The 25,432-nt window shown below is 40.6% G+C and overlaps 1 protein-coding gene across 1 annotated transcript in view; it reads right to left on the bottom strand.

Annotated features, from left to right (window-relative positions):
• The window catches only part of LRP2 (LDL receptor related protein 2), a 199,395-nt gene that overhangs the window by 18,895 nt on the left and 155,068 nt on the right, over window positions 1–25,432 (bottom strand). The window contains exons 53-67 of the mRNA XM_007183233.2: window positions 23,232–23,458; window positions 21,890–22,067; window positions 20,629–20,825; window positions 19,645–19,890; window positions 18,787–18,915; window positions 17,734–17,853; window positions 16,870–16,986; window positions 15,992–16,108; window positions 14,991–15,128; window positions 12,259–12,381; window positions 8,886–9,014; window positions 5,409–5,540; window positions 4,291–4,422; window positions 2,438–2,581; window positions 529–694 (exon numbers count right to left, since the gene is read on the bottom strand). Of these exons, the coding sequence (XP_007183295.1) occupies window positions 529–694; window positions 2,438–2,581; window positions 4,291–4,422; window positions 5,409–5,540; window positions 8,886–9,014; window positions 12,259–12,381; window positions 14,991–15,128; window positions 15,992–16,108; window positions 16,870–16,986; window positions 17,734–17,853; window positions 18,787–18,915; window positions 19,645–19,890; window positions 20,629–20,825; window positions 21,890–22,067; window positions 23,232–23,458 (2,295 nt within the window). The remainder of the gene's footprint in view (window positions 1–528; window positions 695–2,437; window positions 2,582–4,290; window positions 4,423–5,408; window positions 5,541–8,885; window positions 9,015–12,258; window positions 12,382–14,990; window positions 15,129–15,991; window positions 16,109–16,869; window positions 16,987–17,733; window positions 17,854–18,786; window positions 18,916–19,644; window positions 19,891–20,628; window positions 20,826–21,889; window positions 22,068–23,231; window positions 23,459–25,432) is intronic.

Consider the following 25,432-nt stretch of genomic DNA (forward strand, 5'->3'; position numbering starts at 1 on the left):
GATGGAAGCTAACAGCTCTATTAACTCAAACCCAAAGATTAAACAGGGAAGTCAAATTTCCAATCTGTTCAGACAACATAGCCTCCCAAAAACACAGCATGTGGATTGTTCCTCCTCAAAATAATACCATAAAGGAACATGTTTCATCTCAACTGCTTTGCTGGTAGAATGTAAGGCTGTCCCATTTCTTCACAAAATGAACAGCGCTGCCATACTGAAAGTTCATTTTGGAATCCAGAACTCTGTTGGCAAGAATGCTCTCCTAGATAAAATATAAAATCTTGACCTTGGGGCTTTCCCAAAATTTTCATGGCACACATAGAATATAGGAAGTGATGATGTTTATATGACACAATGGGGAAGCAGAGGTAGTTGCTGAGGCTACAGGAAGCCCAGGCATCACCCAGCTGCCCCTGAGGCTGAGTGTGCCCATAATTGGGGCCAGTTTAACTCATGCGCCATGGTGAGCAGAGGGGAGCTCTGGCCAGGAAAATAGAATAGGCAAGAGGAGAATGAAGCTAAACTTACCTTCCAACCCAGTCCACTGCTAATCCATCTGGCTGCACTATGTATTTCAGATCCAGGTTAACTTCCTTCACGGGATTATTGTTGCCAGATTCAAAGTTGGGGATGTAGGCACGTTTGATAGCACCAAAATTAGAGCCGTGCCCTAGCACACTGTAATATACAACACCTGCGGAGGCAAGACACACAGGTCAGTTTCCTGTTAGGAACACCAGGTAAGGGAGGAACTGGGTCTAATCAGGTGAAGTACTGTTCATTCATTGACACTTCTACCTCTTTGGTGTTCCTATAATACTAATAATTCAATTCAACCAGTATGATCAAACCTCAAAATCTATCATACTTGAGCTATTAGCTATAAATGCTTCAATTGATAACTTATTAATACTTAGTCCTCTCTATTTGAAGGTAACGCATTAAAATATATTTCAGCCTATTTACCCCCATTAGGATCACATTCTAGTTTCCAAAACAGAACATATAGATAAACCAGGGGCAAATCGTTAAGAGTTTGAGTCCATACTAGCAATAAAGGAGCTGTGTAGATGAGAAGTCTTATTTTATGTATAGACTAAAGGATATTGGACAGCAGACATTTTAAAAAGCATAGCAAGGAGACGCAAGAGGGAGGGGATATGGGGATATATGTATACATATAGCTGATTCACTTTGCTATACAGCAGAAACTAACACAACATTGTAAAGCAATTATACTCCAATAAAGATGTTAAAAAAAAAAAAAGTATAGGAAGACTGACTTTCAAAGCACATACTTTCCTAGGTATGAACCATTCTTTTTTTTATTTTTTAAGACTTTTTTTGATGTGGGCCATTTTTAAAGTCTTTACTGAATTTATTATGATACTGCTTCTGTTTTACGTTTTGGTTTTTTGGCCGCGAGGCATGTGGGATCTTAGCTCCCTGACCAGGGATCAAACCCACACCCCCTCCACTGGAAAGTGAAGTCTTAACCACTGGACCGCCAGGGAAGTCCCTGAACCATTCTTGAAAAGTTCACTGTATTGTATAATGAAATGTGAAAACACAACAGCAATAAATCTTACATAGTTTGTTTGCAAAGCATTTTCATATCTGTCATCTCACTTGGTTTTCAAAACAACTCTCAGAGGGAGGCAGGCCAAACAAGATTATTTCTTTTATTTTACAGATAAGAAATGGAGATCCAGAGAATTGTTACAATTATTTAAGGTCATAAAGCTAGTAGATGAGGGAGACAGGCATAGAGCACAAGTTTTCCTGCCCCACTACCGTCTCCCACATGCCATACAGAGCCATGAGAGACTCCACAGTAAACATCACTCATTTTTCCTTCATTGAGCACCCACCACACACATTGTACTAGATGCTGGGTCAGATGCCAGGCATGTAGAGATGAATTCGATTCAATCTCTGTCTCCAAAGAGCACACAGTTAAGACGTAGGGAGAGAAATACGTGGACAATTAGCTATAACTCAACATAACATGTGCTTTAGTAGAAGCGTGTATAAAATGCTACAGGCTCACAGAACTGTGCCAGGAGGGATTATCAAAGACATCAGAGGGGAGGTGACTTTGAACTGGGTCTTTGAGTAGAAATTTTCCAAGCGTACAACGATGGGGAAGAACGGTCTCGGCAAGGGCAAAGACAAGGAGATAGTAAACCAAGGCACATGAGGTGATCCTGAAAGGACAGTCCCCAGAAATGGGAGAAGGTTCAGCGAGAAGGTGGGAAACACTGGCTGGGACGCACGGCCACAGCTAAATTGTCTGGAGCACGCTGGGCGGGAGGAGCATCCCCTTCCACTCAGGCAACAACATTCACTCATTAGAAATAAATTCCCCAAAGTTCAACGCTTTATAATTCAATGTATTCAACTGCTATCAATGACCGAGGGCACAGTTCATACTCACTGAGGCCTGTGCCCTCTGGATCCCAATCGTAATCCATAGCCTGAATGCGTTCCTGGTCTTCAAGGTACTCTGAGAACTTCTCAGATGAGAGATTGTATTTTCGAATTCGCACGTTTTCGGGCAGTAGCAGCAAAGGAGGGTTACCTGTAAACAAATGAAGGGCTGATTAATCTGTTTGAATGCTACCTGAACTTGTGTTTATAACAGTAGGATATAAAACAGCAGATATCCTCCCTGCCCTTAAAAAACAAAACAAAACAAAACAAAAACGAATTTTTCTAAAAATTGATCTCTGTTAGTGAATAGAGCGGACCATCAACTGGGTTGCAAAATCTGTGACTGTCGACATCCTTGTCTCCATTTCAGGTAGAAAGCTAACATTTCTGTTAGAGATATTATCAGTTCTTTATCTTTGGGCAACAGTTTAAAGCTAAGCCAAGACTGAGACCCCTGGATAGCTACTTCTTTTTCACTGATTTGTTTTTCACTGACAGTAAAACAGACAAGATTTCAGTATCTTGTAGACATTCAGTCTCACAGAAGAAATACAATATGTAGAGTCATACTAAAAGTTTACCCGGAAGTCCTCATTTCCCATTCTTTACTGACAGATTTTAATGATTCTTTTAGCAGGCAATCAGCTCTGTGACCCAATTTAGCTTCTAGCTAATGACAAAAAACAGCTTGTTCTTGGTTTAAAAAAATTTTTTTTTTACTTAAAGCAGCTATGTAAATGGTGACTCATTCCAAGATGCATTGCCTAGAATTTTTAAAATTTAATTTACTTGCATAATGTCAATCAAATCTAACTTAAGTAACTTTTGAAAGTTCATTTTATATATTTCCTTTATCTTGACATAATGTTTTATATAAATATTCTAATTTATTTCAGTCATCTCGTTAGTTAAGAGTTAAACATTTTCTAATTTGCCGCTTAATTACCACACCAACTGTTCAAATGCCTTTACCCTAGTTTTCCTTCAGTGTCAAAAATGCTTGGAGGGTAAAATATTTAAGTATGCTAGTCAAATGTATGTTTTAAAAGCCCAATTTGTATGAAGAAATTGAACAGCCATTTTACCCTTCATCTGCAAAATAAAAATGCTATTTTCTTATCAAGTCCTTAAACTCATTTACAAACTTTAAATTCAAATCTATAAGATCATAAAGACCCCTTAACTGAGATATGCTGATTTAGATCAGACCTCTGGAAATCTGGACTATGATACTTCTGACTTTTATTGTCATTTCTATCTAGTATTTATTGCTGCTTTCACTCAGGCCTGATTCTCAAATATTGGCATTAACCTAAAATGTAGAGCTAATGATTGAAGTCGTAAATAAGCCAGATGCTTTCTGTCTGTGATCAGTAGTCCATGAACAATAAAGAAACATTTCTCAACAGAATGTTCCTGATTTGCCCCAACTGACTGTGACCCATTGAATGCAATGTTTTTTGTGACCCGCTTTGGATTACTGGGCCTCAAACCTTGACCTCAGAGGACTGGGAGCTTTTGGTGACCACCATCCTACAGGGAAGCATTTGTTGTTTGAATTCTCTAGAGAGTGACATTTTGTCCACTTTTTGAAGTTTGTATCCAGGTGGACCAGAGGCTAAATCCAGAATAATACGTAACCCCTGACTCTTGTTTGAACTCCTATGTATTTGTTAGGGGGTTATAGTTAGTGTTTTAATTTGGCAGGGGAGGAGAGAGGAGAAGAGGGTTGGATGGGTGTTGGAAGAGAAGTAGCTGGTGAATTTACAAAATAAGACTCTAAAGTTTATTTCCTGGTGTATTGTACTCATCAGCATTGCTGAGTACATCAGTTAATCCCCAGGTCAACCATCCTACCGTCAGCTGCACACCGTCCTCCGTGGCTGTCACTCACGGACCTGAACCCTTCAGCGCAGGAACACTCGTAACTTCCTTTGGTGTTAAGGCAGTTCTGGGGACAAACCCCAAATTGCTCACATTCGTTGATGTCTGTAGGCAAAATAAAACCAAGTGGGCAACATCTGCTCCCATCCATTCCTTAGAGACCCTGCTTCTGTTTAAATCCATATTCACAAGCAATAAGGATGAGAAGAGTGCAGATGAACATAAGCAATGATGCCAATGTTTGTGGAACACTGACCAAGTTTCAGACACTGTTTCACATGCTTTTCATGTTTTTTCTTCATTTAATCTTCCAACAAGACTCTCTGAGGTAGGGACTATTATTGAACCCAAAGTCCCAAAGACCAGATTTAAAGAAGCAAAGGGGAAGCAGCTGTTGTGCTGTCGATGTTTGGTACCGCTTCCCTCCTGCTAATTGGCTTCAGAGAGGGAAGTCATTGATTGGTTTTTCCAGTTGAGTTCTTAAGCTTCAGCCCTTAAAAGAACTATTCTAATCATCTGAGTATGGCACATAATGAGATAGGAACAGTAAATTCAAATGATCAAATACACCTAAAATCATACATGATATTTACCATTCTTGATAAGCTCCCTTAGGACTCCACACCTGGGAACTCATTTCCATCTGACGTAAGGAGGTATGTAATAAATATGTGTTGTTTGAAGAAAGTAAGGCTTGTGTTGTATAGCTGACTCACTTTGTTATACAGCAGAAACTAACACAACATTGTAAAGCAATTATACTCCAATAAAGATGTTAAAAAGAAAAAAAGAAAATTTGATCTCAGACACTGGTACAGTAAGTAGCCATCATCACTCAGGTCTTCATTAATCATCTCAATTTCACAGACATTACTGAAGATGAGCTATGGCCCAATGCTCTGCAAGGCACCAGTAACATAGCATGGGGAAAAAGCAACTGGCATCCTTGAGTCATGGTCCTAGCTCATGAGCTAGGACCATGAGCTTAGCCCCATGAAGGGAATTAAACCATGTTTAGTAAAAGGGAATGAATGGAGTATCTAAAAAGTACAAGGTTCTCCCTAATAGGAATTGGAGGAAATATACTCTACCTTCACAGGAGTTTCTGTCGAAACTATTGGCTTCGAACCCAGGTCTACAGGAGCAGATGAATCCTCCTTCACTTAATTGGGTACAGTTGTGTTCACATAGATTTTCAGCACATGACCTTTCTTTTCCTGTATCTGAAAAACAAAATCCCAGCATTACAAATGAACAGTACAAAGCACGTCAGCCACAAATGAACAGTCAAGTGGTATATCAGAAGAACACCTACAGATAGCCAATTATAGAACATCTTGAGATGACCTCTTTCCATAAGCTTTGCAGAGCGTCAGAGACCTCTGTATAGGGCTATCTGGTAATGGCTTGAATACCATTTGTACAAATACATGTAATGTTAGATCCTTGAGGCAATTTTTCCGATTATACTCAGCACTGCCAGGCTCACCCTCAGAGCATCCGGTTCTGGACAGAATCACAGGCAGAGACTCTTTACAACTGTAACCACCTGCTCTGCTATCTTAATATTATATAATCATGTTTATATATAAATAGATACATCTCAAATGTGTGTATACATGTATCTATATACACACACGTATAAATAAAAGACACTGATACAGGTATCTCCTGACTCAATTCTTTTAAATAAAAATAGATTTATATCTATTTGTCTTCTATAGTAGGCAATGAAGTGAACTTAGCCACTTCTCAGGGTCCCTTAAGGCAGGGGTCCCCCACGCTCAGGCCGCAGACCACTACGGATCCGCAGCCTGTTAGGAACCAAGCCGCACAGCAGGAGGTGAGCAGCGGGTGAGCGAGGGAAGCTTCCTCTGTCGCTCCCCATCGCTCCCCATCGCTCACATTACCTCCTGAACCATCACCCCACCCCCAGCTCCCATCCGTGGAAAAATCGTCTTCCACGAAACTGGTCCCTGGTGCCAAAAGGTTGGGGACCGCTGCCTTAAGGTACAATGACTGACTGTGAGTATATGTGGTTTGAATAAACTAAAAACATTCAGTTTCAAAAACACAAAATAAAGCACAATGACATTCAATGGAATGCTGCCCTTGGATTTCATACTTAAAAGCTTTATACGTGAGACTCTTATAATAAAGGTCTAGTCTGAGCTCTTAACAATGACACATTGCTAAATAAGTCTGTTCAGATTTTCTATTTCTTCCTGAGGCAGTTTTAGCATTTTTTGTCTAAGAATTTATCCTTTTCACCTAAGTTGTCTAATGCGTTGGCATGAAGTTTCTCATAGTATTTCTCTATTACCTTTTAAATTTCTGTAAGGTTGGTAAGTAATGTCTCCACTACATTGCTCAATAAATGTGACCTTATTTTTATCAACATGAATAGCCTTGAGCCAGTCACATAACCTCTCTGAGTCTCAAGTACATCATGAGGCTCTGTGATTTCCTCCCCATCTCTAAAATCTACAATGTGATTAGGGATCCCAGGAGGTAAAAATTTCTGGACCAAGTGTTCCCTTGAATGAGTTATACTCTTGTGAAGCAAGAGTCCTTAACAAGAGCAGAACCCTATAACATTAAGAGATTCATCCTCAAATGTAAAGACCTTCCTGTAACTTCTTCCATTTGAAAACAATCACCATTTTAATTCATAATACAAGAGATCTCCCCCAACCCAGATATATGATACTCTATTTGGGAAGTAGACACTCTATTTTCCATTTTATGAAGAAGGAATAAGAACTACCAGACAGAGAAATAGCAGGTCAATCTATCTTTGTAATCACATAAATAATATTTGCAACCTGAGGTTAACTTCTTTTCTTTATCCCTCAATGGTATAAGAAAAATGCTAATGTCTTTCCTTTCATGATTTTAAAATATTTTTAAAAAAGAAAACATATGTCCAAAACACTTCAGTGATCCTGTTTAAAAGAAAAGGAGGAGGAAGAGGAGGAGAAAGGAAAAGAAAAGGAAAGCAAGTGGATTAGCAGCATCCAAGAACTGGTGTTTTAAATAAGAATTCTCTGTCTTAGTCAAATTAGCCCACTGCAGTAAGACTGAATTCCATATCACAGATCCGCTTAATATCTGCAAAGAAATGCTGCTTCCATACCATATTAATGCCTGTGATACCTATTTCCTTTAAATAAACCCTGCTTTTAATTAAATGTCATTTGAATTAAAAGTACTGCGGTTAATTTTCAGGCTTTTAACTGGCACAGGTAACTAAAAGAGAAACCAATGTTTGACCTAAGCCTAACTTGGAAATATTCCAAAGTCCTGGAACCATTCACATATCAGTCTCTAGGCAGCAGAACCCAAATTTACCTTTGGGTTTTACAAATTCCATCATGTTTATGCTTTTTAAATATTTAATCAAGTCACATTACTATGTCCAAAACTCCAGGCCCCACTGAGAAAGTGTGTGAAACAAATGGCAAATCAACTCAATATGGCTGATTCTTCATCTTCCTTTGTAACCCACAGAGGAGAAAATTTGCCAGGAAACCTTTGGGGCGTCTCAGAAAAAGACGATTAAAGCCCACAAAATTGAAAGCATGTGGAGCTAACGAAAGTGACTAAGTCCAGACTTGTAGGGTTTGAAGAACTCCCTCCTTTTTCCTAAGAAGAAATCGAGGCCTGACGAAGTCAGTATGTACTCAAAGTGGCACAGCTAGTTGCAGAGGAACTAGAAGCCTGGAGTCTTCCAGCCTGGAGTCCCAGGACTGTTCAAATTCTGCCTCTGCCACTCTGTGTGACCTCAAGCAAGTTACTTAAGCTCTCTGAGCTTTATTATATAGTTAGACATAATAGCAGTAATCCCCTGGAGCTATCTTGAGTGACAAATTAGAGAATGTATGTGAAAGCATTTCATAAACGCTATAAAGGACTACCAAAGTGCGAATTATTAGCATGCCCTTCCAAGATTTCCATCACAGTATTAAGCTAGAATCATCCCTTGATTGCATACATCATCCTTTGCCTACACAAAATCCTCTCTTAAAAATAAGTGGTCCTTCCAAGGTCCCCTGTGACATTTCCAGTCTTACCAACCACTCTTCCCCTATGTGCCAAAGATACTGCATTTGGCTTAAGATGAGAAAATGTACAAACTAAGAAACAAAATTAATAGCTTTAAGGTGCTGAGAGGCACCTAATGAACTGGGAAGAGGATATGCCCTGCAGTTAAACAGATCAGAGTTCAAATCCTGACTCAGTTTCTTAATGACAGGAAGACATAGCCAATTTATTTAACCTGTAAGCTGGTTTCCTCACTTGTTTAAAAGAGAGAGACAGAGAGACAGACAATACCTAACTCACAGGACTGTTACAGGGATGAAATGAGATAATCCATGTTCTGTTTGGCACGATGTCTGGTATAGAATAAGTGTTCAATAACAGGTAGCTATGGGCTTGACTGCAGTTCAGAACACAATGTGTAAATTAAAGAGAAACGTGGTTATCGTCTACTTTATGTTATTGCATGCTTTCAGTAGGTTCACCTGAGTTACTACAGTGAAGTATAAAAATAAGTATTTACTTACTGCATCCTGTCTCATCAAAATGGTCACCACAGTCATTGACATCATCACATACAAGGTGCTGTGAAATGCAACGTCCATTGCTACACTTAAATTCATCTTCTGTACAAGGTCTAGGAGTCGGTTCTGCACCTAAAATTTAAGAATAAGGTAAAGTCAAAACCTTTTCTTCTGTGAAACATGACGCTTCCTTCTGTGGCAGAGGCAGTATTTCCACAAATAAGCTCGTGTGCTTCCCTACAATTCCTCGTTTCCCTTGCAGTTAGGTTGGGACCATGTGTCTTGTTCAGGCCAATGGACTATGAGTTGGAGGTGACACGTGTCACTCCTGAGTTGAAGCTATTAAAGCCTATGTGCCTCCCTGCTCAGCAACCCAGGGACCATGTGTATCAGGTGGCCTCGCGTCAAGATGGAGAAGGGCGTGCAACCTGTGCTGGCCTTTACGTGAGTGAGAAATAAGCCTTTGCTACGTCACACCACTGAGAGTTTGAGATTTGTTGGTTGTGGTCGCTAGTATTAATTACCCTAACTGATATAGAAGTAGGGCACTTCCATAACAAAAACCTAAAATATTCGGCATTGGCGTCAGTCAGGAGGCAGGCAACGAGGATAGTGATCCCAAAGGAGGGAAAGATGGAGACCTGTGTTACGCAGTGGCAAAGTATTTGTAAAGTTGTCACCTTGGAAAAACTGGAAGGCAGACCACATGTTTACTGAACTTGTCAATCTGGGCAAAGAGGTTAGAAAATGTAATGTTAATAATGTGCACGGGTTGCCATTACCTGAGTTTGGCAAGAAAGAGATAAGCTCGGGGAAGAACTGGTTGATTTACAAGCAGAAATCAAAGAAAATAAAGTTCAGAAATTTGCAGTTTGCAGAGAACCTACTGCATTTCGATGACACAAGACTCTGAAGTTTAAAAAGGACCAGTCAAATCTCTTAGTTGAATTAAAGCCCATCTACTTTTCTGGCCTGAATATAACTGACAAAGTTGACACAAAGGTGCATGAGGGAAACAAAGCAAAGAAATGCAACAAATTCAAAAACTGTGTCTCAAAAAAAAAACCCAAAACCAAACCAAACAAACAAACAAAAACACTGAGTAAGGTTATTGACGCTTAGAACTAACCGGAAGCAAGAAGATCAAAAGCCTGCTCGGTTTCCGAAACATATGACCAAATAAACCAAAACACTGTGACTGAGGTGACAAAACTCTTGGGCCCCCAAACTTCTACAAGCAGGGGGTGGCTGGGAAAGCTGTACCGCCCCTAAGGAGGGCATACTCCCCTGTTCCCTCTTCATTTGAAGAGGGATATAGACAAGCAACCACTGCCAAAGGGCGGAGGCAGAGACAATGAGGAAAAATGGGCGTAGGTGATCCTCTGAGAGCAGAGTCTTGACCTCATCAATGAATCTCCTCCACTCCCCACTATATAAGGGCCTTCACAATGTCTGCACAGGGTAAACATACACTTTACTCTCCAAGTCGATATGCTTGTGAGAGGGAAAGGAGCTCTATTAACAATTCCACTAGGGCAACAGACGTAAATCAGGACTGTCCTGGGCCAACATGTGCCACCGTAGCCCAGTGGCATTTCAGAATTGCTACAGAACAGGGATGGCAATGAGTCTCTCATTCTTTCTTTCCCAATGAGGATGTTTATTTCCATTATGCTCCCCCTGTTCTACCACTATCTACTGGGGGCAGGAGACACAAATAAAACTAGTCTCTTAGTTTATGGGTCTCCAGACCAAGAGGAAACACATCTGGAATTGATGGCACGACTACTGCCTGTCACCTGGAGCTCCTGGATTTCATTTACTGAGAGGGACTCTGGGTTATGTCCCTGGGGGAGGTGTTAAGAGTGTTCTATGCATGGAAAGAAAAGTGCAAGGGGAATTTTAGTGACACCAGGGTAAATTGTGGTAGAAACAAATGGTGTTCACTAAATAGCCATGCACTTCCCTACATTTCCCAGTCCCCCGTGCAGTTAGATTGGGACCACGTGACTAGGGCCAACCAATGGACCGTGAGCACACATGACACCTGTCACTTCCAGGCCCAGAAAGTTAGGAAACTGTCTCTTCCATTTCTCTCTTCTCCTGCCTCAGCAACCTTGAAGACTATGTGTTCCAGATGGCATAATTACAGGATGGAGGGAGCTGCCTGACCTTCATCAAACTTTAGTCCTCTGCTGTTTTAAGCTATTGAAATGTTGCAGTTCGCCTACTGTGATGGCTAGCAGTGATTCCTCTAACATCCTGCTCCCTGAGAAGAATTTTAGCTTACTACCCCTTTTTTTCCCACTCTGGGATTTGACCACATGCTACAAATGTCTGGCTCCATTGAAAAATGGCATGATTGACAGGGGAAATGGAAAGAGAAGAGGGAAAGGGGTAAACCTGCCCCAATTTTTTAAAAAGGTTGTATTTCTGGGTTTTCATTCTTTTGTGCTATGCTTCAAACAAACATATTAACAATCTTATAACCACAGGTTCATCTCTGCCCCAAAAAGGTGAGGGAGAGGGAGGGTACAAACTTGAACATGGCAAGAGTATCAAAGTGCCCTTGACACCCAGTCGCCAGGATGGCCATCTGGGATGGCAGCTGACAGTAAGCATTTTAAGACCACATCAATATAAGGAATAGAAAATAGAAAAGTTAAGCATTTATCTAAATTTTCCCAGATAATATCCTTTTAGGAAAAAAAGTAATTCGACTCAGGAGGAATAATTTTCCTCACTGACTTTTTCTAGATAAATTAAATTGCCCAGAAAATTAATCAACTCTCTCCTTCAATGGATAGATTTTAAACAGTCTCAAAATGGAAAAGCACAGATTTTTCAATATCTAAAATATTAAATGCAGCCAGTTTGAAACTTATCTCTTAAAATAATCTATCATCTTTCTCTTCTGGGAAATACATTTTCATTTTAAAGAAGGGTATTAGATAAGCTCTGTGAACACCAGAGCTGCCTTACTTAACATGATCTTTTCAGTGGGGCATTGAGAATTTCCCGTGCCTAGATTGGCAATTAGAAACTCTAGGCTGAAGAGTGACCAAACCTCATCTTTGAAAAGAGAGAAACCATTAGTTTGTGAAGTGTGACTCAACCACTATTTAGTATTTGTTCTCACTTTCTTAAGGAACTTGCCAACATCTGGTTCAAATGAAATAGGAAGAAGCGGGAAAGGGTTGCATCTGAGTGATGCGTGTTTATAGGGTCTTGCAAACAATAATGTCCACGGAGATCTGCACTCATGGGTGCAGCTCAAGCCTCTACAGAATAAACTGAAATCCCTGAGGTACATTTTGCAAACTGCAAGCAATTGGGGGCCCTTCTTTTTCCCTTCTCCCTTTTGACTTTGGCTTACAGTTCTCCTTTTTCTCATCACTTCCATCTCCACAGTCATCCTCATGGTTGCACAGCTCGTGACGATAAATGCAGCGATTGTTGTCACACCGGAAACGGTGTGGTGAATCACAGGGAACGCTCACTAAAACACAAGATGGAAAAGCAAAAGTACAGATTAAGAGCAAAACATAAGGGTCAGTGTCTAAAAACACTCCTGTGCCAGCGCCAGGCTTGCTTGATTCATCCCGTCATTGGCTTGTTCGATTAACCAATCGACAAATAGCTCTTGAGTGTCTAGTTGACACCGTGGCGCTGTGCCGGGCATCAGATTCAATTGGGAAAAAGAAAGACACAATCCTTATCCTCATGGGATGTTTATTCTAGCAGGAGAGCAGACTTTACAAATTAACCATTCAACTACAACTGTGGTAAGAGCCACAAAGGAAACATGCTGTGAAAGCATCTACTGTGGAGATATGATATAGATCTGGGGGAGGAGGGGTCAGAAGAGGCTTCACATGGAAAAATTCTGAGTCAGGAAGGCAGGCTTCTGGACCTGAATAAAAAGTCTCTGGGCTGAAGCATGGAGTGAGAGGGACAATGGTGGCCAGGAGGCTGGAGAGGCCAGCAGGACCATACCTGAGCCAAGAGGCCACTGTTTGTCCCTCTGACTGGAGTTATCATTGAGCCTCTAGAACACAAAGTCTTTTCATTAAAGTTTTACACCATGATGGACTTTCCTACCTGAATTCCCTCACCTACTGCACTTAAAGTTGATATTTCATAAGGAAACCCTGATTCACTTTATTATCCAGAATTAGACCTCTGGCTAATGCTTGTGTCCCTGTGAGGAACCTACAGGTAGAACCCAGGTCCCTTAGTTGCTACAGGGGAAACAGTCCTCTATGCATGTACCAGGAATTCAGTGAACTCAACACACATGTTCCTCTTTCCCATAGAGGACTTGGGCTGTTTGATTTTCCTTCTGCCTTGGTACCACAAACAGGGAGCAAGAGGAGAGACTTGTAATGAGGTTGGGGGGAAAAAATTCAGCTCTGAGAGCTGGTTCTTGGAAGTATCGTTAATAGAACTTTGCAAGAATTATTTGCTGTGAAAGGCAAATGCAACATTATAAAACAGTGTTGGTCACTTTTTCATGTGGCTATATGTCTCTGCCTCCGCAAAGTTTAATTTTACTAACTATGGGCACTGTATCTTTTAGAGGGAAGCAACTTCCTGAGGACTTCTTCTTTGAAAGTTACACATGCTTAAGATGTTTTTCAAGATTCATCGAGTGAAAACAAAACAAAACATGGTTAGTTCCTTATACAAAACTAAGATGTGGCAAGGAAAGTGTTGGGATGCCACTGGGAAAATATAATGTACGCTAATTCAAAGTTCTTTGGGGGGAAGGAATACTCTGATATATCATTTTCTAGAGTCAAATCCCTGGGCTAAAAATGAATTGTTTTCAAAGGCCACAAAATGTTTAAAACTATGGATGTTTGCCCAACTTTCTCATGTCCCAAGTAGAAAACTAAGCAGGAAGGCCAAGTGAAAGCACACTAATGCAGATGAATCTAGGAAACTGAATGGAAGAGGTGATGAGAACCTCAGAAGCAAATTGCAGCTAAGTCAGACTAGGAGTTAACCAAGAGTTCCAGAAGGAATGTTTCTGGGACTGTCTTCTCCTGTGTTGGGGGCTTTTACTTACATGAAATTCTTAACCTTTAGCTTGCATCAGGATCACCTGGAGGGCTTATTAATGCAGAGAGAGCTGGGTCCCACTGCCAGAGATTCGGATCGGGTAGATCTGGGGTGGGCCCATGAATCTGTATTTCTAACACGTTCCCAGGTAATACTGACTCTCCTAGTACAGAGATGACACTCAGAACTACTGCCCTTGAGTCTCTCCAATGACTCAAAGCATGGAGCAAAATGACCAAAACAAACTCTATTTTCATTCACTTTGTTAAAATCAGTAGTTCTCAACCAGGAGACTAAATTAAAAGCTAAGGAGCTTTCTCAATATACATTTTGCCCAGGCCTGACATGTCCTTGGACATTCTGGTTCAATAGGTCTAAGCCTAGGGTGGGACCAGAGCGTGTGTTTTTGAAATACCTCTCCCCAGGTGATTCTGATGGGTACCCAAATTGAGACTCACTGGTTTAAAAAATAAATAGATGCAAGAGGGAAGAGATATGGGGATATATGTATATGTATAACTGATTCACTTTGTTATACAGCAGAAACTAACACACCATTGTAAAGCAATTATACCCCAATAAAGAGGTTTAAATAAATAAATAAATAAATATGCATCATACAACAGAAAAGAATTAGATGGGCTTGAATTGTGATGTAAAGTGAAGTGACTAAGGACTAACTAGTTTTAAAATTTCCTAAAGGTGTCCTCTGAAGCTCTGGGGGTTTAGCAGAAGTACTCTGAGGGGCACTGAAAGTAGGATGCAGCAGGAGAGATGTACACCCCCGCCCTAACTCAGACTTCAACCACAACAGATCTGCCTCTATTTATGCAAATTGCCTTTGAAGGCCACAAAATGTTTAACACTATGGATGCTTGCCCAACTTTCTCATGTTCCAAGTAGAGAACTAAGCAGGAAGGCCAAGTGAAACCACACTAATGCAGATCATGTGTCCAGTACTCAAAAATTGTACAACCGCCCTCCTGGATCACATGCTCCACATAAGAAACATTGACAACACCACCCCCAGTCTCTCTCACTCACAGCACAGATGAAGTTCTTCATCGGAGCCATCGCCACAGTCGTTATCACCATCACACTTCCAAGATGACTGGATACAAACATGATTTTTACATTCGAACATAGTAGCTGGGCAGTATGCCCCATTGGGAAAGCGAGTGGCTGTCGGTGGGGAGGAGACATAGTCAAATTATTAGAAAAAGATACTTTTTGGAAAGCTATCCAGCTATTTCGCCTTTACAGAAAGAGTTCTCCTAATGGAAAGAATTCCATTATAGCCTGCCCTTCCTGATTCAACCAGATGTTCTGTGGCTTTAAACTGTCTGAAATTCTGATGGAATGTTTCTTAAGGATAGATGACCAAGCCCAGTATTCAATGACATGAGTCATTCTGTGGACAGCACTGATTTTTTCTTCATAGGCAAGTGCAACCCTTCAGCGGTGTCAGCACTGGCTTTTCCTATCATCCATTTATACAGTCTCTTGGAAACCAGGTTTTAAGATGCGGCAACCGCATTATCAACAAAATCCACCATGGATAATCATCAACAGTTAATATTTATTCAGTGATTCAAAAAGACTAAAACGCAAATGATCATATTGGCTTTATACTTTTAAACAATTTTATATGCCATTATTCAATTCAGAAAATGTTTAATGCTGGGACTTCATTATGTTTGAATACCCTTTTATTCATTGCTTGAATATTCTTTTACCTGCCAAGTTTTTATCCAATTAACGATTTGTAGAGTAGCTGATAACATATAAATACTTTCGTTAGCACAGACACTTAATATATTCTCTATTTGAAATATTATTAATGAAATGCACTTGAATGTCTACTGTGAAATATATGGACATGGTGACTCAGGCCCCAGGTAAACTGATAATTATCAATGAATGCTGAATAGAAAATATCTATGGTCTTTTAATATAAGAAGTGGTGGCTGATGGGAAAGGTTGGGTCTAAACTGCCATATCCATACATTTCAGACAAACGGTGCCACGGGTGACTAGAAACTTACGGCAAGTGGCTTCATCAGAGGCATCGTGACAATCGGCAAACCCATCGCATTTCATTTGGTCAGGAATGCAGTGCCCACTATCACACTGAAAATATCCAGGATGGCAGGTCATCATCTCTGAAGAGAAAAGACTGTCATTTCCAGGATGCCTTGGCATTCTCAGACAACTGTTAGTTCTGTGGAGGGTAGTAAGTCTTCCATCACATTCCTATCCATACCCGGTGACTGGCTCACAACAAACCCACGCCTTGTGGTTAGCGAGTAAATAAACTCTCAAAGGTACACCTTCCCCGTTCAAAATATGGAGATGGAAGTAGCGATCTCTCTTCTATTAAATATCTCTAGCTCTTAAACTTTTCCTCAAAAACCTGAACTCCCCAACTTTTACTGTTTTGCATGCTGATTTTTCTCAGACTCAACCCTTAATCAGTAAGAGCTATAAAACTACTTGGGGTTTATGATTCCTATTCTAACATCTGACCTCTACACCAGGGAGCTACAGCTGTATATATGTTTTAGGGCCACTTTCTGGAGAATAGTAGGAAGACCAATGTTTTTATTTGTTTATAAGGTCCATGCAGATTAAACTCTGTTCCTAGCAGAGGTTTAAGTTAAAATGAGATTTTGAAAACTCTCTTGCGATTTTCCCCTATTATTATTGATCTAGACTGCTATAAGGTAATCATAAAGCATAGAAAAAATATATGTAAAGCAGAAGGTACTGTAATGTTAAGGTTTATATATTACATAAGTTACACAGAAATCATTTAAGTCTAAAAAACCTTCCAAACACACATGTGAAGTCCCTACTTCCGACCAATACGCTGATCCTAGTACAAGACTCTCTGGAAAGCCCCTTAAAGAGCTGTGACAGTTACCGCAGTCCCGCTCATCTGAGTTGTCCCCACAGTCATTGTTTTGGTCACAGATCCATCGAGAAGGAATGCAGCTCTGATCATCACACCGAAACTCGCTCTCTGTGCATTCCCGGGGGGCTAAAAAAGAAAGCCACATGGCCATTAGAGGGCACCAGGAATCATACATAGGGGACAAGCTTGTGGACCGGGCCAAGTGTCCTCTGTGCCTAACGCCCTCCTGTGTCCCAAGTCCCAGACTGTCCAGCCTCCAAAAATAGACTTTACACCTCAATTGTAAGTCTGTAAAGAATGGACTTTGTCAAAAAGTTTGTCCAAAGGTGATTTAATCTTAAGATAATTTTTCATTTCCTGAAACTCCAGATAACCTCCTATAGGATTCAACATGAACTTTCTTATGAACAATAAAATGCCAATTGGATCGCCCTTTTGTGTAAGAAGTTTTTAGTCAATTGATAATTGCAGGTGTAATCAGCATTCTGATTCTCTCAACTGCCTTCTTACTTCCAAAAGGGGACTAAAGTCAGAATGTATTTCATGTTAGTTAATCTGAAATCGATATATATCATAAGGCAATGATATATTGTAAGTCACCTCAAGTTCTTTTTGAAAAAAAAATAAACTTGAGTGTAAATAAATAAATAAGAGACAAAAGATATACTTGGGTAAATGTTCTTCTCCCAGAGCTTGATTACAACCAGCTGAGAAGGAATTGAAAAAGTAGTAATGTACCAGTCAGAAAACAAGAGATCAGGTAGCCATCCTCCTACCCTTTGAGGATGAACGGCATAGACAGTTGAATTACAGACAAAAAGCAGACATCACCACTCCAGTGGCACGTAAGGATGAAGGACCCTGAACACTCACTACAGTTTTCCTCGTCTGAATGGTCTCCACAGTCACTGTGCCCATCACATCTCCAGCGAAGAGGGATGCAGTGGTGATTTGTACAGCGAAATTCCCCAGAAGGTTTGCATGCCATCGACTCTGCAAAGCACAGTCATTGCAAATACTTCAGAAACCCATGGTCAAGAAATGTCGAAGTAGTACTGGCCTTCTTGTGAGATGGTCTGAGGCTTACGCTACCATATTCTCAAAGCTCCCAGAAAGAGGAATGCCAGCCACATTCACTGTCAATATTCCTCTTTAGGCTAAACTGAATCTATCCTACTGTTTGAAACTAGATCCGTTCTCTTTTGTAGAAACTGTTCAAAAAATGATTTGGTCCCTGGCTTGTAATTTGCAACGAAGGCCTGGAAAGGAAAATTAAGTGATGCCACCAGCAAACAAAACATGTCCATCACATTGTCTTTAGTTGATTAGATTCAGTGTTCTTATTAAAATAACCCAATATCTTCCTTACCTCTCTTCCAACTAAACCTAACACACACACACACACAGACATTGTTATCAAGTTAGAGAATATGCCTAATCTTGGCAAATTCCATTCATTCATTTGGCCTTTTGTCCATAAATTTTCTATGTTGCCAGACACAGAGGATGTGGAAAGTCAGAGGGAGATTCAGAATATGAAAATCTCCAAATAAGAAATATTCTGATTTTGAAATATCTTTTTTAGAGATAGATACCAAATCTTTTCTCTACTCCCCCTTTCATTCCTTTCAATCAATCTCTAAGATTAGACAGACAGTTTAAACTTGTCAAGCATAAATAGGAATTCTGCATTTGGGAGAAATTACACAAATTCCTAACACCTTCACAAGGTCTTCCCCAAGTATAGTATCCTTTGAGACACATTTCATTTAAGATGTATAAAGTAAACTCCCAATATCCCTGTAAAATGCTACAAAAATGTAACATGTTATTAGAGGCGAACAAAGGAAGGATGATGTGGGAAATCCGCTCTCATCTCCTGCTAAGTTGTTTGCCCCTCCCTCCTCCCCTGCAGCCCCTCCCTACCACAGTCCTGCTCATCGCTGTTGTCCCGGCAGTCGTTGAAACCATTGCACACAGCCCACTGCAGGATGCAGCGGTAGTTTGTTTTACAGTCGAATTCTGTATAGTTGTCACAGCGGTAGGCAGGACTCACTGAAAAGAGAGGAAGGAGCAAGGTCAGAACTGAAGCCTCGGTCCTGCCAGGAAACCAAAGACACCTTTCCATTGTCTTATTTAGGATGCGGTGCTGATGACTAATGGTGACCATGTTACCAACCAAACGGACTCTGGCAACTGTGTCTCTTTTAGGTGTGATCCGTTCACCCAAAGCAGAAAGACAGAGTCCTTAAGTTTTCTCACCATTTCATTACCACTCATTTATGTTGCAGTCAAACTTTGGGGGGAGTGGGGCGGGGTGGGGGGGAAGAACTGGGTCTGAAGTAAAAAAAAAACCAGGTTGAAGTGTCAGCTCTGGCACGAAGTAGAAAAGTGACCAACCACTTAACATGAAGCTCAGGTTCCTCACTTGTAAAATGAGAGTTGGTAACACCCACTTTCCCTACCTCACCATGTTTCTCTGAGGCTCAAAAGAGAAAGTGCTAGACAGACAAAGTGTAAGTTCTTGTTATCATATTCTGGACAGTTAGACATTCGTGTATGGAGAGCAGGAATCAGCCGCTTGAGAACCAGGGGCGTGGTTCAACCCGCAGGCTGTGCGTGCGGCTCTCCTTTGCCTTGTGGTGCCGGAAGAGCCGCGGGGAAGAGCCAAGAGGGGGCACCCCATGGGGCTGCAGCAGGGGCTGCACACCCTCTCTCCATCCACACAGAGCTGCTCTTGTTCCCTGCTCCCGGTCAGGCCAGGTCCCTCTCACAGGAACTTACAGCATTCCTGGAGGGGCTCGTCTGAGTAGTCTCCGCAGTCATTGTCTACATCACACTTCCAGCTCTGAGGGATGCAGTGGCCATTGGCACACTTAAAATAGCCCGGCCGGCAGGTCCTGCTGGCACAGTGGGAACTGTCTTCGTCCGAGTTATCTCCGCAGTCGTCCTCCATGTCACACTGCCAGGATTCCGGGATGCAACGTTTGTTGGCGCACTGCCACTCGCTGGACTCACACTGGTGATGCTCTGCAAGCGAGGACGTTTGGTTATCAGCTTGGAAGGTGTCAGGAACAAAAGCTCCTAATTTACACTAATGGATCCTGGAGAACTCGATTATAATTTCTTCTTAGAGGACTTATGCCCTAATGCACTTATTATTAACCAGTACCACTACATGAGCAGTTAGTCCTTTGACTATTACTGTCTCCTAAATTCTTAAATATCTTTTTCTTGCATGCAGAATTAGGGGATAAGGACTGAATCGCTGACAGCCTACTAAATTCACCTTCTGCTGTACCTGCTGCCCTAATGGACAATGGTTTTCAAACTTTCTGTTTATTGCTATTGTTTATGTGTTGATTTTGGTTTGGAGAGTTGTTTTTTTGGGTTTTGGTGGGGCTTTTTTATTTTTTGGCTTTTTAAAAATGGAAACATAAATAAATATTACAACTAAGAGTCCCTGTTTAAAATGTGGGAATCCCTCATTTCATCCTCAATGTTAGCTCTCAAAGGAGATTCTATGCACAGCATACAGTAAAGAACCATCAATATAGACAACTTAGTATCTACCTCAACCATTTTCCTTGTAGAGACCTTGGGATTTTTTTAAAACTTTATAAAAATAGATATAGGATGGGCTCTGAGTTTTTTTTTTCCTAGGATTTTGGACCAGTTTTTGGATTATGACATTCAGAAAATCCCTACAGAACCATGGGCGATCAACTATAGAAGTGGGCAAAGAAGGTAGAAAGCAATTCAACACACCACAAAGAACAGAGTCTTCATCGGACCCATCAGGGCAATCCTGATGAGCATTGCATATGAAGTGTGGGCTGGTACAGTTGCCATCCATGCACTGGTACTGTCCTAACCGGCAGTAGCGCTGCGGGCAAGTGATGGGTTCATCGGAACCATCCAAGCAGTCTCTCTGCCCATCACATTTCCACCAGATAGGAATACACCTACACAGAGAAAACAGAGCACTGCTCCTAGCAAAACACCAAGTGGTTAGAGGAGCAGGCAATGAATATCCAGAGAGAAGAAGGCAAAAGTGAATTCCAAGCAATGATACACACGAGTTCTCTCATGACCCAAGAAGAGGATCAATTAAACCTTGGCTACTGTGGAATATTTTCAGAGAAAACATAACAAGGTGACATAGAACAGGTTTGTTAAGACCCAACACACACTGAAAAAATGCTTTGAGTATGATGATTAAATTCCTGCCACAACAAAGAGTGGAGTGTGTGTTTGGAGCTGTGGTTCTGGAAACAGGGATTGGGTGGGACTGTCAGCCAGAGGGATATATGACATTTGGGTACTGGCTGGAAAGCTGGAGGCACTAACATTTGTTGAGAGCCCATGTCGTGATGGGTGTATGCTAGATTCTTAACCTAGGATACCTTATTCAATCGTCAGAATAATCTGCCACTGAATCTTAGATGTTATGATTTGCATTAACACCTCCTCTTGACCTCACTCTCTGACTCAGAGCCCCTAGTCGTCAAGGCCTGTGGCCATTGTGAGGGAAATACTCTGTGACCATGTTTCATAACAAATACAAATGATCAAAAATGGATTTGAATGTGTGACCCTGGATCCTCTGGCATAGTCATCTAAGGAGCTAGGCCAGCATATGTTTGAAAAAGAGAGAGAAATTCTATCACTCCTGAGGGCTATTTTTCAGTGTACATTTATATACATTCTTGGCCCTGAGACTTTGGACAATTCCTTAGAAATAAAAAAAAGACACAGTTTGCTTCCTTGCTACAGAAACAAAAACTTGCATGCATGGGCGTAACCATTTGGTTCACAAATTCCTTCTTTCATGGACGAAATTATCTGAAGTTAGAGAAAGTTGGACGGTTGGAGATCCAACTTTCCTGGTCTTGGTGCACCCCAAATGAGCCACGTTAATTAGCCAAAATCTTGGTTCATTGGAAAACTCCCACCCCCTGGAGCCTTGAAGTTCAATGTGTGTCCAAGGGCTGGAGAGGCAATGGGGAGAGGGAGGAGAGAGCCTTACATTTCACTGTTGGCACACAGGAATTGGGTGCTAGAGCACATGGGCAGGCACTGGGTGCTGTAACTATGCCGGACAGTATGGAAGTTATCTGGACACTCGCAAGTGAACCCACTGCCTCCTTCTTTGATGAGGCAGAGATGAGAACAGCCACCATTGTTGGTACTGCAGGGATTAGTCACTAGTGAAAGAAGGAAGAAAATATATGTTCATTCACTTAAAGAGAGTATCAAACACAGATGCGCTGATTACCGGCCGCATAAAGCTCATCACCTCTTAGTAAAAAAATGTTATCCTAGATTCATGCTTTGTGCAAAAGTTCATAACGAGTACATATGGTAGAGCTGTTTTAGCAACTCTGTTGCTAGTACAGAAAACTGATTTATGTGCTACCAGAAGTGAGGCTTACTCACTGGTGTTGGGCTAGAAAAAATGTGTCTCCCAAAGTCCTTGGAGTGCAGGTGGGAAATTTAGTTTACATCCATGTGCCCACAATCTAAGTTAAAGTTTTAATTTTCAGCAGATGCTATATTCTCTCATCCTAAGGATATAGGCAACAGAAGTTGCACAAGAATCAAGTGGATGGATAAACTGAGCAACATCTATACTACTTGTCTGGGCCGCCACTCAGAGGTAAAGATGAATTTGAACTTCTGCTAAATAATATGAAGAATATTAGCTTCCAGAAAGAAATATTTCACCAATTCTCATTTTTCCTAACTTCCAAGTTTATTGTATGTTTTAACAAGAAACCACGACAAAGCAGGCCCACAAAATCCATTCTATCCCCAAAGAATACTCCAGAACTTGGCTAGATATCAAATGCAAACAGACATTTAATAAATGATGTTTTATAGTTACTATAACTTTCTTTTAAGCATTTCTTTTAAACTAATCATTTCAGTAGATTGATGTTGGTAAAGAAATGATTGTTCTAAATACATCCATGTTATTATAATACATCTCTTAGGTGTTACAATTTATTGTGGTAACACAGGAAATGTCCTTATTTTTCAGAGGTGCTTTCTTAAGTATTTAGGGCTGAAATGTCAAAAGGCAACATAACAACTGTTGATTCTTATCAAAAAGAAAGCCCAGACTGATCTTTAAGAATAGAGCAGGTGCTATGAAAAAGAATTGTAAGCAGACTTTTCCAGGAATAGGGGAATAAACTCTAAAGATATTTCCATCCCCTCAACTCTCAGCATTTGCTTCGTAGAAAACATTAGCAAGTAACCCCATTCCCAGTATAAATCATGATATTTATGCTTTAAAAACAAAAACAAGAATGGCATGCACAAGACCCTAAAGCAACTGTGCAAAAACTTCCAAATCACTTACTCACCAATTGGCTGCCTGTAGGGATGATACACACGGATGTCATATGGTCTGTGTGTTGTGTTCACCAGCACCACCCTATTGGACCCATTGTATTTGTTTCCCTTTTCAACTGTCTTTGTATTCCAATCTGTCCAATAAATGGTGTCTTCAAAAACAGTAATAGCAAAGGGATGAGGCAGTGTCCCAGTTTCGTACACCGTGTGCCGATGGTAGCCCTCCAAATCAGAGTACCTGGAGTCGGAGGAAGGAAGAGTCACTCAGTGAAGATAATGCCCCTCCTCTAGTGCCTTTAAGGATAGAGGCTGACAAATCAATGAATAAAGTTCTAAAGGTAACTGAAGTTCAGATCTTCCTCAAAACTTTTAGTCTTCAATTAAAACAAAAACTAAACTTAAAGTTTATTTGGACTGAATGAAAGATGTAAAAGTTGCAAAAGCAATGCCTTAAAAATAAGAATAACCTTTCTCAAGTGCTCACGGAACATTCTCAAGGATAGATCATATCTTGGGTCACAAATCAAGCCTTGGTAAATTTAAGAAAATTGAAATAGTATCAAGTATCTTTTCCAACCACAACGCTATGAGACTAGATATCAATTACAGGAAAAAAATCTGTAAAAAATATAAACACATGGAGGCTAAACAATACACTACTTAATAACCAAGAGATCACTGAAGAAATCAAAGAGGAAATCAAAAAATACCTAGAAACAAATGACAATGAAAACACAATGACCCAAAACCTATGGGATGCAGCAAAAGCAGTTCTAAGAGGGAAGTTTATAGCAATACAATCCTACCTTAAGAAACAAGAAACATCTCAAATAAACAACCTAACCTTACACCTAAAGCAATTAGAGAAAGAAGAACAAAAAAACCCCAAAGTTAGCAGAAGGAAAGAAATCATAAAGATCAGATCAGGAATAAATGAAAAAGAAATGAAGGAAACGATAGCAAAGATTAATAAAACTAAAAGCTGGTTCTTTGAGAAGATAAACAAAATTGATAAAACATTAGCCAGACTCAACAAGAAAAAAAGGGAGAAGACTCAAATCAATAGAATTAGAAATGAAAAAGGAGAAGTAACAACTGACACTGCAGAAATACAAAGGATCATGAGAGATTACTACAGGCAACTCTATGCCAATAAAATGGACAACCTGGAAGAAATGGACAAATTCTTAGAAATGCACAACCTTCCGAGACTGAACCAGGAAGAAATAGAAAACATGAACAGACCAATCACAAGCACTGAAATTGAAACTGTGATTAAAAATCTTCCAACAGGGCTTCCCTGGTGGCACAGTGGTTGAGAATCTGCCTGCTAATGCAGGGGACACGGGTTCGAGCCCTGGTCTGGGAAGATCCCACATGCCGCGGAGCAACTAGGCCCGTGAGCCACAACTATCAAGCTTGCGTGTCTGGAGCCTGTGCTCCGCAACAGGAGAGGCCGCGATAGTGAGAGGCCCACGCACCACAATGAAGAGTGGCCCCCGCTTTCCACAACTAGAGAAAGCCCTCGCACAGAAACGAAGACCCAACACAGCTAAAAAAAATTAATTAATTAATTAAAAAATAAAAATCTTCCAACAAACAAAAGCCCAGGACCAGATGGCTTCACAGGCGAATTCTATCAAACATTTAGAGAAGAGCTAACACCTATCCTTCTCAAACTCTTCCAAAATATAGCAGAGGGAGGAACAATCCTAAACTCATTCTACAAGGCCACCATCACCCTGATACCAAAACCAGACAAAGATGTCACAAAGAAAGAAAACTACAGGCCAATATCACTGATGAACATAGATGCAATATTCCTCAACAAAATACTAGCAAACAGAATCCAACAGCACATTAAAAGGATCATACACCATGATCAAGTGGGGTTTAATCCAGGAGTGCAAGGATTCTTCAATATACACAAATCAATCAATGTGATACACCATATTAACAAGTTGAAGGAGAAAAATCATATGATCATCTCAATAGATGCAGAGAAAGCTTCTGACAAAATTCAACACCCATTTATGATAAAAACTCTCCAGAAAGTAGGCATAGAGGGAACTTACCTCAACATAATAAAGGCCATATATGACAAACCCACAGCCAACATAATCCTCAATGGTGAAAAACTGAAACCATTTCCACTAAGATCAGGAACAAGACAAGGTTGCCCACTCTCACCACTATTATTCAACATAGTTTT

Source organism: Balaenoptera acutorostrata, chromosome 8 (assembly GCF_949987535.1).
Source record: "Balaenoptera acutorostrata chromosome 8, mBalAcu1.1, whole genome shotgun sequence".
Lineage (NCBI taxonomy): Eukaryota > Metazoa > Chordata > Mammalia > Artiodactyla > Balaenopteridae > Balaenoptera > Balaenoptera acutorostrata.